A 12,345-nucleotide genomic window follows, 5' to 3' on the forward strand; every position below is an offset into this window, starting at 1 on the left:
CTGGAAATCAACAGGACTTACGGCCCAGTAAGTACTTTCTGGACAGATAATATGGTCCTCTTCTTGTATGTTTAACAGATTGGAACAAAGCATGGTGTTATCTATCTGATCACAAAATACGGATACATACACATGTATGATTTGGAATCTGGCATCTGCATCTACATGAACCGGATTAGCGCTGAAACGATATTTGTAACTTCGCCTCATGAACCTACCTCTGGAATTATTGGGGTGAATAAAAAAGGACAGGTAAGATTGTTGCTGGAAGATTAGAAATTAGCCTTCTCCGGTCTCGGTATAAATGTGCCTTTTCTGGCTAAGCCATTGTGTTGGATGGCCATAGTTATGAGAATGTTTTTACAAGTAGCCAGACAAATGAGGTCTTGGAGAAGGCTGTATCGTTCCCCAGCTTGGGCACCCTTCAGATGTGTGGACTTCAGTTCAAAGAATTCTCAGTAGTCTGGAGATTGGGAAAGACAGCAAGCCAAATTACGATTGCAATGCCTCCTTTTTGGAGGACTCAAACTTCTGGATCTTCTCTGACTACCTTGACCATAGTTGCCATATTTCATCATGTACTCTCTCTTTATAGGTCCTTTCTGTTTGTGTGGAAGAAGACAACATTGTAAACTATGCCACCAATGTACTACAGAATCCTGACTTAGGTCTGCGGATGGCTATCCGAAGTAACTTAGCCGGAGCAGAAGAACTCTTTGCCAGAAAATTTAATACTCTCTTTGCGCAGGGGAACTATGCAGACGCGGCCAAAGTGGCCGCATCTGCACCCAAGGTAAATTGTTTTTGAAGGTATCTATGTGTGTTGAGGTATGTGTATGAATAGATGGCATTGTACCTATTCAATTCAAACCTTTATTGGCATTGCAAACATTAAAATACAAGGAATTAACATATCATAAGGATGACAGCAGGAAAACAATACTCAATGCTTACATTTCCTTTTGAACACTTCCTCCAGGAACTTAGCAACAATTTGGGTAATCTCAGGTATAGCATCACAAAGCAAATACTGGCAGGATGACACAGGATCCACATCGTTCAGAGGATATTTGCCCTGCAAAGGTCTTAGAAGCAAATCATGTCGAAGAGACACAAATAAATAACAATCAAAAATGATATGATAGATTGTATCTGGGCTGCCACAAAGACAGAGCCCGTCATGGATGGGAATGTGTTTATACCTTCCAAGGAGCACCTTAGAAGGAAAAGCATTCACTCTAGCCAAGAAAAAGGCCCTTTGCTGGGAAGGTAACACAAGATCATTGAAATAATGCGCCATCTTGCCCAATTGATTTTCTATACCAAGCATGGCAGGGGAGCATTGTACCTATATTCTGGATTGTATAAATCAGCAGATGGTCCCAAATCCTACTTTATTTCTTGTTTTGTTTTTGCTTCTAACACTGGCTGTTCTTTAGGGAGACAGAACAACTGCTACAGGTTTTTGCAGTCCCCAGTTCACTGCAGAGGGCCTTGACTTGGAATCCAAATTAGTAGCCCTACTGAATTCTGACATGTAATTTTTCTCTTTCTCTTCCTTCCCAACTCTGATGGTGGTTACTCTAGTGTTTCAAAGCATATATGTTTCTGATACACATTTGAACAGAATCAACTTGCTTCTGCGCCTTGTCCTTAGTTTGAAGCCAGCTGTGGCTAGTTGCGCTGAAGCGGGTCCTGCTGAGTTGGATAGCACTGACTCCTTTACTTAAGCAGGTCAAGTATTGTAGTTTTCAGTAGGTTCCCCAGAACCAAAAGAGATTTGGAACGCTTCCAAAAATTGCCCAGAGTTAGACAATTCAGAGTGGGCAGTTCTGCAGTGGTTCTTGCTACTCTGAAAATTAAACGAGCCCTCCAATGTTCAGAGGCATTCTCCCCCTGAATAACTCTTGATAGAGATGGATGGATGGATGGATGGATGGACGGACGGACGCAAACTCTGGGTGCTGACTCTTGATTTTGTGAAGCAGAGCTGGGATTAGGACCATCTGAAACATCTGCTTAATCCCTGCGGATAATGGGATGCTGACAACATTGACTTGATTCAACTTGGTATTCTAAAATGGGCAGTTGAGTTTGCTCTAGATTTCCTCCCTTGGGACAATCCATAAAACCCGCATTAACAATCCAGTGTCACTGTCCAGGGCATCCTGCGCACTAGCGACACCATCCGGAAGTTTCAGAGTGTCCCAGCTCAACCTGGACAAGCCTCGCCCTTACTGCAGTACTTTGGTATCCTCCTTGACCAAGGCCAGCTCAACAAATTTGAATCTCTGGAACTCTGCCGTCCCGTCCTTCAGCAAGGCCGTAAGCAGCTGCTAGAAAAATGGTTGAAAGAAGACAAGGTGAGCCATCACCTTTGGTTTTGTGATTCTGCTACCCATTAGGTTACAAACAAAGATGCATCGTTAGGCTTAACCACGACATGTGGTGAAGTTCTCCAATCTACCCGTCTTGAGAGAGTTGGTTCTCTTGCTTCAGGTCTTGCTCTCTACTTCAGCTTACCTGTGAGCACTTGGAGCGGGTGGAGAGTGTCTTCAAACTAGCTGTTCTTCAGGAAGTGGGCAGGAACAGGACAAAACCTTAATTGGATTGCAATCCATTGATACTGAATTTCAACAGATTTAATTAAACCCCCTAAGATTATTCCTTCTCTGTTGAATTTATCTTTATCAATACATTAAAAATTATTTATGATTTTCACCAAAGGCTCTGGGGGAAGCACAGGGTGTTTCCCTCCCTGTTTGAAATGAACGTGAAGTTGGCACCATCGTCTAGCTAACAATAGCTGGCGTCCTTTCCCTGAGCAGCAGAGTCAGTCACTGAGATGCAGACCGTCGTATCCTGCCAACAGCAACAGTTGTGGTGGTTTGGACGTCGCTGGGAAGTGAAAGTATTTGCAGAGGCGGGCATGGTGTCAGTAACTTGGAAATGCTGATCTAGTTGCCCTCTTCCGTCAAGTAGCATGCAGTTTAACAGTTTGATTTACATTGATTCTGAAGTCTTCTGTTTCAGCTGGAGTGCTCCGAAGAGCTGGGTGACTTGGTAAAGGCTGCTGACCCAACCCTTGCCCTCAGTGTTTATCTCCGTGCAAATGTACCAAACAAAGTAATCCAGTGTTTTGCAGAAACTAGTCAGTTCCAGAAAATTGTTCTTTACGCCAAAAAGGTAAATACCTTTTCTTCCAGTCTAAAAGTACATGCTTGTGCAATGCTTCACCTTGCAAGTCAACACATTTTTTATTTTATCTTTCCTGAGATAACAAAAGGCCTTGGAACATTCCCATATTTTGGAAATATGAGATGTAATAGTCTCAGTTTGCTTGGATTCTGTTCGAGTCAGGTGATCTTAATGGAGCCTAGTTTGGGCACTAACATGATTTTTTTTTACCTTGCTAATTATTTGACATAAGAAAATGCACAGGAACCACATTAACTGAGGTCACACAGCTCACTAATCCATAAATCATGATTTAGAGACCACCGTAGTTGGTCTGCGCATCATATAAACCCGAACTACGCAAGCCAGATTATGGTTTAATGCAAGAGTTTTCAAACTTTTTCATTAAGTAGCAAAGCTCTAAGTCAGGGGTCCCCAAACACTTCACCTCATCCACCCCTTCATGAAGTTTCAGATTGTTCATTGACCCCCAAACATTTATGATATGAAAATAATTTAATAAATACTACTTTAACTAATAGTATTACTCCTACTAACAACAATAGTAATGATGAATGGCCCCACTGACCCTTGGGGGTCGGTATTGACCCCTTTGGGGAACCCTGCTCTAAGTGATAGAAAATTGGCTGTGTTCAACTGAACCTTCTGTTTGTTCTTTGTTTGCCCTTAGTCTATAATGGAACCCCATCAGGTTCTCCCAGACCTCTAGGGTTCTGCAAAACAGTTTGAAACCCCCCTGGTTTATGTCGAGCAGAGTGCAAATCACAAACACTCCTGTTTGTGCAGAGCGCAGCAAAAACTCCAGGAAAAGTTACCCAGGTTACACATCAAAAAACAAAACAAAAGTTACACATCAACATTGCAGCTGTTCACAATGCAATGTCCATTTCTTGTTTCCCAAAGAAATCCAGTTAGAAAATATATACTAACTGGTGTTTATTGATAAAAATGCAAAATTCCATAAAATGCAAATATCATACAAAATATAAAGAAAAACACATCTTCTCATGTAATGTAGCATCCAAGACTTATTAGCAACACAAGCTTAACAAAATCTCTAGCTACAAACTCTCAGAGAAGAGGTACACTACTTGGTACTTTGTTACAACTACATAGTCCATAAAAATGATTACACGGTGCTATACTGAGCTAAAGCTATACACACATACACACTGAGACCCACTGAGAGGCGGAACATTTTCCTCTCATTATATTATATCCCCATGCCACCCCCACTGGGTAACTAGCAGACACACACCAATAGGTGGCAGTAAATAGCACAATACACAACACACAATAACAGGTGTTTCTCACATGATCTCTGTAGCCAAAATATTATTTGTTATTGTTGTAAAGATAACGGGATGAATCCTTTCCCATGAGAAAGAAAATCCTGACAGTTTAATGTAATGTGTGAACCTAGTCTTGTCTCTGCAGAGGGGACGAGATCATAAAGCAATATTTGTGTGATCTTGTTCCCAGTTTCATATGGGCATGTACACACGTGACTTGAGAAAGGGGCCTTGTAGAACTTCCAGTGGGAGAATCTGCACAAGTCTAAGTAGTTCTTGAATTCAAGTTCCCATCCTTTGGTCTCTCAGCCCACCGTCAGCCCAAACAAACTAACGTGATATCTTATTTTAAAGGTTGGCTATACCCCAGATTGGATTTTCTTGTTGAGAAGCGTGATGAGGGTCAACCCAGATCAGGGCCTTCAGTTTGCTCAGATGTTGGTTCAGGATGAAGAGCCTTTAGCCAACATCAATCAGGTAAATGGCACTTTCAGACTTTGGTAGTTCTAGAAGATAAATTGAAATTTAATATGGTTTCATTAGACACTCATTGAATTTACTTAGACTTTAAGCACGTCGTTGTCTCTGAAGCAAACAAACTTGGAGAGTTCTATAATTCCTGTTAAGAATGGATTGCTCTTTGTGGAAAGTGCAGTGAAGAAGAAAAGATGCCTGCATTTTCTTAGGAAAATCTGATCTCAGAGGCATAACTCTGAAGGGAGTGAGAATTGTTTGACTGACCTTCCTTCAGACAATGGAAGCAGGGCCATTTCCAGGGTGCAAAAGACAAAAGTAATGTTAGTCTATTTATTTATATTTCAAATTTGGACCCCCCCCCATCTCACGAGGAAGTGACTCTAGCGTGTTGCAGTGTGATGGTTGACATAACTGAAAGAGAGGCGTATGTTCTTCTGCCGTAGATTGTCGATGTGTTCATGGAGAACAGTTTAATTCAGCAGTGCACTTCCTTCCTGCTGGATGCGCTGAAAAACAACCGTCCTGCTGAAGGCCACCTTCAGACTCGTCTCCTAGAGATGAATCTCATTCATGCTCCCCAGGTAATTGCTTCCCCCTCCTGCAACAGGGTTTTAGAAGTTGCACCATCTCGTTTCCTCGTGAAGAGGACAGTTGCCATTCTTCTAGACACAGTTTCAAATCTGCGTGGCCGGTCGGTCTGGTTTTTCTTATTTTTGTTTTAATGCTTCCATATAGAGGTCCATCTGCGTGTACCACCATTGACTTAAGCTTCTTCTTCTTTTTTTTTTGGCTCTTTTAGGTTGCTGATGCCATTTTGGGAAATCAGATGTTCACACATTACGATCGAGCCCACATTGCCCAGCTTTGTGAAAAAGCTGGCTTGCTACAGAGAGCTTTGGAACACTACACTGATCTTTACGATATCAAGCGTGCTGTCGTGCACACCCACCTTCTGAATCCAGAGGTAAGATAAGTTGCATTTGAATGGCGCCAACAGAATCCTTGCCTCCACTGCTTTCTTCGCTGTTTCTTGCTTCCCCTGCTACTGTTTGGTCTTCCTCTATCCCTCTTCCCCCTTCTGCTCATAGAAATTGGTAGCTTCTTCCTACACTTTGGCGAAGTAGTCAGAGGACCGCAGTAGCTGAAGACGTTTGGGGCTCAAATCCCCACTCAGGCAATGAAACTCGGACAACGCTCATGACTTCCTAGCGTAGTCTTATGGAGACAGATGCTCGTGGCAGCGAGACCAAGTGTTGCCCAGCCCTGGAAGAGAGACAGAATTCCAACAATATCTGATGGGGAACTTAAACTCGGAGAATATGAAGCAAAGCCAAAATGAACAGTATATATTCACAACAGATGTTTAACCCATTTTAAGCAAGAATGGTTCCCATACATACAATATATCACCCAGCATGGCAAATATAATCATTTAAGGGGGCCTAAATGTTTATGAACATTCCACGTTAAAAGCACAAAAAGGGGGAAGTTAGAAACCAAATAGCCTTTTTTCCCCTTTTTTTTTCAGTTGTTGCCTATTTTGCTCTCTCTGTTTTCCCTTTGCCTCAACATGTGCAAACAATAATAAGTAACAATATAGGGAACACCATAGTACTCAGCATTCAGCTTAAGATAGAAACCTTTATTGTACCACCAATATTTTGACGTAATTTCCGGCTGTTATATTTGCAATTGATGTTATATTCAGTTTTGGATGTAAAATCTAAACCCTCTTTGGAGGAATGTAGATTCTAGTATCAGTTATTCCTGGGCTCAGTGCTGCACTAAGACGTACTTTGTTTCAACCATGGTTTGTTGGGCAGGTAATAGTTGGCTGGACTGGCAAAGCTATAAATCATACCAGTCCCAACAGCTGGGTTTGTTTAACTTGCTGCATCAAAACCAGGCAAGCCCCATTTTGGCTTAATATCATGTGTGAACCCAGTCGGGGTATTGTTGAAATCCGGCATGGTTCTGAAACATTCAAAATGTGATTACAGATCACAGTTCTTTACATAGTACTTGTTCCTAGTGTGGATTGTTGGGTTGCGTGTCATAGATTATGTGTGCATCTGTTTACATATTTAGCTTTGGAGGTTTTTCCCCCCCAGTGGCTGGTGAATTTCTTTGGCTCCCTGTCCGTTGAAGACTCCGTCGAGTGCCTACGCGCTATGTTGTCTGCCAACATCCGACAAAATCTGCAGCTCTGCGTTCAGGTAGCTTCGAAGTATCACGAACAGTTGGGCACCCAGTCCCTTGTGGAACTCTTTGAATCCTTCAAAAGCTATGAAGGTACGTCTAGGAAATGAAATTACAAGAGTGGCTTGCTATAACCTTGCCTTGACAACACCATCCAGTAGGGAATGATGTGCGTTCTATGGATGTATGAAAATGCAAAATGGCAGCTGATTTTTAAGCCTCTAAGTCAGTGTTTCTCAGCCGTGGCAACTTGAAGACATGTGGACTTCAACTCCCAGAATTCCCCAGCCAACTATGCTGGCTGGGGAATTCTGGGAGTTGGAGTCTAGCCATGCTGGCTGGAGAATTCTGGGAGCTGGAGTCCACCCATGCTGGGAATTCTGGGCATTGGAGTCCACACATCTTCAAGTTGCCAAGGTTGAGAAACACTGCTGTATATCAAAGCAAACAAAAGTCTCATCACATCCAGTAACGTTTCTTGGCAGCGGTTTTGGTGTACAATATGCCAAGCCATGTCTGATTTGGTAGTTCCAATACTAAAAGTCAGAGAAATTCCTTGAAGTGTTTAATCTTTCTGGCTGTGCCAGAATGTAAAGTAACTGGCTGGAAGACGAGCTGACAGATTAAAGAGAATCACTAGAAGATCAGGATTAACCTGATAGGATTAATTTAGTCAGTACTACAAGGAGAGCAATACCCTATGCTCGGTTTAAAGGAACCAACACTAACGTGTTTGTTCTTAGCCATCATCAAACTTGCCAAAATACCTGTGTGAGTTTGGGAAGCATTTTCAACATTTTCTGTTTCCTTGCTTTTATAGCCAAAATTAAAGCCACATACATCCAAAGGACCTGGTGGAGTATATTTTATTAAGTGTTGGGCTGCCTGCTAATTTTCTGGCTTGTGCAAAAAAGGAATATCTCTTCTCTGCATGGCCAGTAACCTCTTGTTTCTCTGTGTGTCTAGGACTCTTTTATTTCCTGGGCTCCATTGTCAACTTCAGCCAGGATCCGGATGTCCACTTTAAATATATCCAGGCTGCCTGCAAGACTGGCCAAATCAAAGAAGTTGAGAGGATCTGCCGTGAAAGCAACTGTTACAATCCAGAACGAGTGAAAAACTTCCTGAAGGTAGGATTATGTGGATTCCACCTTTGAGGCCAGCGTTTCTCAGCCTCAGCAACTAAGAGGTGTGAACTTCAACTCCCAGAATTCCTCAGCCAGCATGGGTGGCTTTCAACTCCCAGAATTCCCTAGCCAGCATCCCAAGAATTCTGGGAGTTGAAGTCTACACCTCTTAAAGTTGTTGAGGTTGAGACACACTGTTTTAGACAATAGGAGTATACAGCCCTTTGTCAGAGAATTACAAAGCAGGTGGTAGCTTCTCTGGTTTTGTTCTTCATCAAGGTGGGTTAATTCTGGCGGGCGACCTTCGCAAAGCGGGTGGCATTAAACGGAGAAGTTGATTGGAGTCTTCAAATACCACTGCCCTTTGTTTGATCTACTGTTAACCTGTGAGGATATCTGCCAGTCACAATGGCAGGGGGAAGATTTGCAAAGCTTTGGATTGCTCTCTGCTAGTCTTTCGTCCCATCCAGGGAAATTAATCTTGTGGCTGCCTTTTTCAGGGATAAAGCAGGAAGCTGATTTTTCCTTCCCCGAGGAGATAAATAAACCACAATCTCAAGAGGCAGAGAGATTCATAGCCTGGGAAAAGCCGTGCTACCAAAATAGTCCAGACAGAATAAGAGGAAGGGAGAGTCCATTTCTAAAATGAAGGGGGCTCCCAGAAAGGATTTTCTCCCTGTGTGTTTTTCATAAATAATGCATGTGTATAAATAAACATAAATAGCAACATTGGGACAGTCTGTTAACTAAGCATGTGAAATGTGGCACTTTGATCTTAAACATAGTATATGTTAAATATAGGAACAAAGGGGTTTTTTTTGCACAAGGGTGCACTCTCAAAGGTAACAAATACATTTCCTTCTTGTATATTACTGTCCCGTTGTTAAGCTTGGTGATAAAAATAGTTCCTTTGGGATTAACTGGAGTCCCCCTCAAATTATGGCTTCTTTCAGGCTTGAATTCATGTTTTGTTGTTATCTTCGAGATGTGCTGATAACATCTTCCATCGCTCCATTTAATGGGGTCACAGGTCAGGGAATGATGTATTACTGTTCTTCTGGTCATAATAGTCTCTGACTTATGTTTGTTGGGGGGGTGTTTCTTTTTCTGCTGATGTAGGAAGCCAAGCTTACAGACCAGCTTCCCTTGATCATTGTCTGCGATAGATTTGACTTCGTTCATGACCTGGTTCTTTACTTGTACCGTAACAACTTACAGAAGTACATTGAGATCTATGTTCAGAAGGTACTGGGCATTTCCTTGTTAAGAATGTTTTAAGTAGATCCTTCATAGCAGTGTTTCTGAACCTCAGCAACTTTAAGATGTGTGGACTTCAACTCCCAGTATTCCCAGAATTTCCCAGAATGTATGTATACACAGGCTGGGGAATTCTGGAAGCTGAAGTCCACACATCTCAAAGTTGCTGAGGTTGAGAAACACAGCTTTATAGAAAAGAAGCGGTAAGCATTCGGCACTCATGTATGGCGGTAACGGAACTAGAGGGTATTTAAAGGAAAGTGGGCCTCAGCTAGGTCTTGTTTGTGATATTTTTCCCTTTTAAATGGTGCTCTGGGTTTGAACTTGGAACGTTCCTGACTTGGAAGATGTTTACTGTATTTGCAAGCCTTGAAAATCAATAATTTGGCCTCCTTCAGGTAAACCCAAGCCGTATCCCTGCAGTTGTGGGAGGACTTCTAGACGTGGATTGTTCTGAAGACGTGATTAAGAACTTGATCATGGTAGTGAGAGGCCAGTTTTCAACAGATGAATTGGTCGCTGAAGTAGAGAAAAGAAACAGGTAAGACCCTCAGAGGTCTTCAGAATGTTTTTGTTTCCAAAGAAGGATTAAATTTGTTCCACCTGTAGAGCCTCAGGGCTTGTATCTGCTTTTTAAAACCAGCACATCAACCATTATGGTTGATACAGGCGCTGGGGGGGGAAACTTGGTGTTCCTTCTTGCCCTGAGGAGGTTTACAGTGGGTTGAAGCTGGAGCTGCTGCTTGGGAAAAGGGCCCTCTCCTTTTTGAAGCTGTCCTGTTGGGAGAGAGACGTTGCAGAAAGATAAATCCAACGAGACCAGTTAAAAGCTGGTTACTGGTGAACTAAAGAGGCTTCTCCTCTTTGTCCTCCTCCTCCTCCTCCCTCTTCCTCTTCTTCTTCAAGGCTTAAGTTGCTACTGCCTTGGCTGGAGTCTCGGATCCACGAAGGCTGCGAAGAACCCGCAACACACAACGCCCTGGCTAAAATCTACATCGACAGCAACAACAACCCGGAGCGCTTCCTGCGGGAGAATCCCTTTTACGACAGCCGCGTCGTAGGCAAATACTGTGAAAAGAGGGACCCTCACCTGGCCTGTGTTGCCTATGAAAGGGGGCAGTGTGACCTGGAGCTCATAAAGGTTGGCGTTGCCATTCTCTTGGACACGAAGCAGCAGAGGGCTGTAGACACTAAATAGAAATGAAAAAGATTTTCTTTTTTTAAGAAATCCACCAAGTGGGAAGCATGGCCACGTTGCTTACTTTGAAGCTGGAAAGGATCCTTTTAAATCCCCGTAGATCAGAAGGCCATTTTTTAACCCAGGCCTTTTCCTTTTTCCTGTTGTTCCTTTCAGGTTTGCAACGAGAATTCTTTGTTTAAGAGTGAAGCTCGCTACCTGGTGCGAAGAAAAGATCCAGAACTGTGGGTCAATGTTTTGGAAGAAAACAATCCCTTCAGGAGACCACTCATTGATCAGGTACATCAAAGATTTGGAATCTACGAAACCGGGTTGCAAGTTGTGACTGAGGATAAGAATAGACACGTGCCCTGTTCTTCAATAGAGACAACATCAAAGTCATATGTGCCCTTTTCTTTTTAAACTAGATTAGCATAGCTCATTCATTCATTCATTCATTCATTCATTCATTCATTCATTCATTCATTCATTCATTCATTCATTCTCTAAGGATGCCCAATCGCAAAGCAATGCCACACTTCATCAGTTTGTGACTTTTGCTTTTCTTTTTGGTAAAGCTATTTGGAGAAGCAAGTTTGGCTCACTTCTAAGTAGAATTTTTCCTTTTGGTGGGGAAAAAAAACATCTGAAACAGCTTGTCTTGGTCATATTTGATTAACTTACAAGCTAAGCAAACCTTGAACCATCTTGTACTCCGATTACTACCACTCTGTTGTTGATTCCCACATCAACGTTCTGTTCTTTGGTGTATATCAAAGTGTATTTCCACTCTTTGCTGTAAACTAGGCTATGAATGTGCCTTACTTATGATAGTAAGTGGCATCATTTTTTCCAAATACCAGGTTGTCCAGACAGCGTTATCGGAAACTCAAGATCCAGAAGAAGTTTCTGTGACAGTCAAAGCGTTCATGACAGCTGACCTACCAAATGAACTGATTGAGTTGCTCGAAAAGATTGTCTTGGATAATTCTGTCTTCAGTGAGCACAGGTAGGAAAGAACTTTTCTGCCTTATATGTGTAATATTTATATGACATAATTGATTTTTTAATTTATTTTCATGAATGCATTTATGTGGCACTGGCTCCAAGGCATCTAAGTAGCCCACATTCAAATGGTAAAAGATTCTGTCAGTGTAGCTTTACAATAAGGTAGAATTAGCTCATCTGGTCATGTTTCCTGTCTGGTCTGCCTGGGAAGGCTGACATCAATCTTGCAAGTCTCAAAGTACAATTTTCCTGCTGTCTCCTTTACAGCCCGAGAAACTAGGGAGGGTCTCTTCTGAGCCTCTTGCTCTACCCACTATGCCGCTGTGGGCTATGCTGCCTCTTATTTGACCATTCCCTAGGCAGCATCTCCTCTCCCCATCTCCCAAGGTCTTTCCCACATACCATCACAGTAACTTCTGAAGCACCTTCAAGGGGAGCTCTACATAGAGTGAATGGCAGCAATCCAAACACCGGCTGATAAGGGCATGGGAAGCTGTTGTCATAGCCTCCTGGTCCAGAGAAGCTTTTTTTTAAAAAAAAATTTAAATGTAGGTTTTGTTGCAGGGTGTAACAAAGAATGAGAATCCTCTTTATTCTCTAGTTGAGAAAA

The 12,345-nt window shown here is 42.4% G+C and overlaps 1 protein-coding gene across 4 annotated transcripts in view; it reads left to right on the forward strand.

The window, feature by feature from the left end:
* CLTCL1 (clathrin heavy chain like 1) overlaps positions 1–12,345 on the forward strand; it is a 43,218-nt gene that overhangs the window by 14,162 nt on the left and 16,711 nt on the right. For all 4 annotated transcript variants that reach the window (XM_088135382.1, XM_088135380.1, XM_088135383.1 and 1 more), the window contains exons 6-19: positions 79–252; positions 596–793; positions 2,163–2,363; positions 3,034–3,186; positions 4,845–4,967; positions 5,411–5,548; positions 5,767–5,931; positions 7,079–7,259; positions 8,133–8,296; positions 9,413–9,538; positions 9,949–10,091; positions 10,457–10,691; positions 10,905–11,027; positions 11,591–11,736. In XM_088135382.1, the coding sequence (XP_087991508.1) occupies positions 79–252; positions 596–793; positions 2,163–2,363; positions 3,034–3,186; positions 4,845–4,967; positions 5,411–5,548; positions 5,767–5,931; positions 7,079–7,259; positions 8,133–8,296; positions 9,413–9,538; positions 9,949–10,091; positions 10,457–10,691; positions 10,905–11,027; positions 11,591–11,736 (2,270 nt within the window). The remainder of the gene's footprint in view (positions 1–78; positions 253–595; positions 794–2,162; positions 2,364–3,033; positions 3,187–4,844; positions 4,968–5,410; positions 5,549–5,766; positions 5,932–7,078; positions 7,260–8,132; positions 8,297–9,412; positions 9,539–9,948; positions 10,092–10,456; positions 10,692–10,904; positions 11,028–11,590; positions 11,737–12,345) is intronic.

Source organism: Python bivittatus, unplaced genomic scaffold (genome assembly GCF_059951505.1).
Source record: "Python bivittatus isolate LINGU-HERP-01145 unplaced genomic scaffold, Pbiv_v1 ctg000100_np1212, whole genome shotgun sequence".
Lineage (NCBI taxonomy): Eukaryota > Metazoa > Chordata > Lepidosauria > Squamata > Pythonidae > Python > Python bivittatus.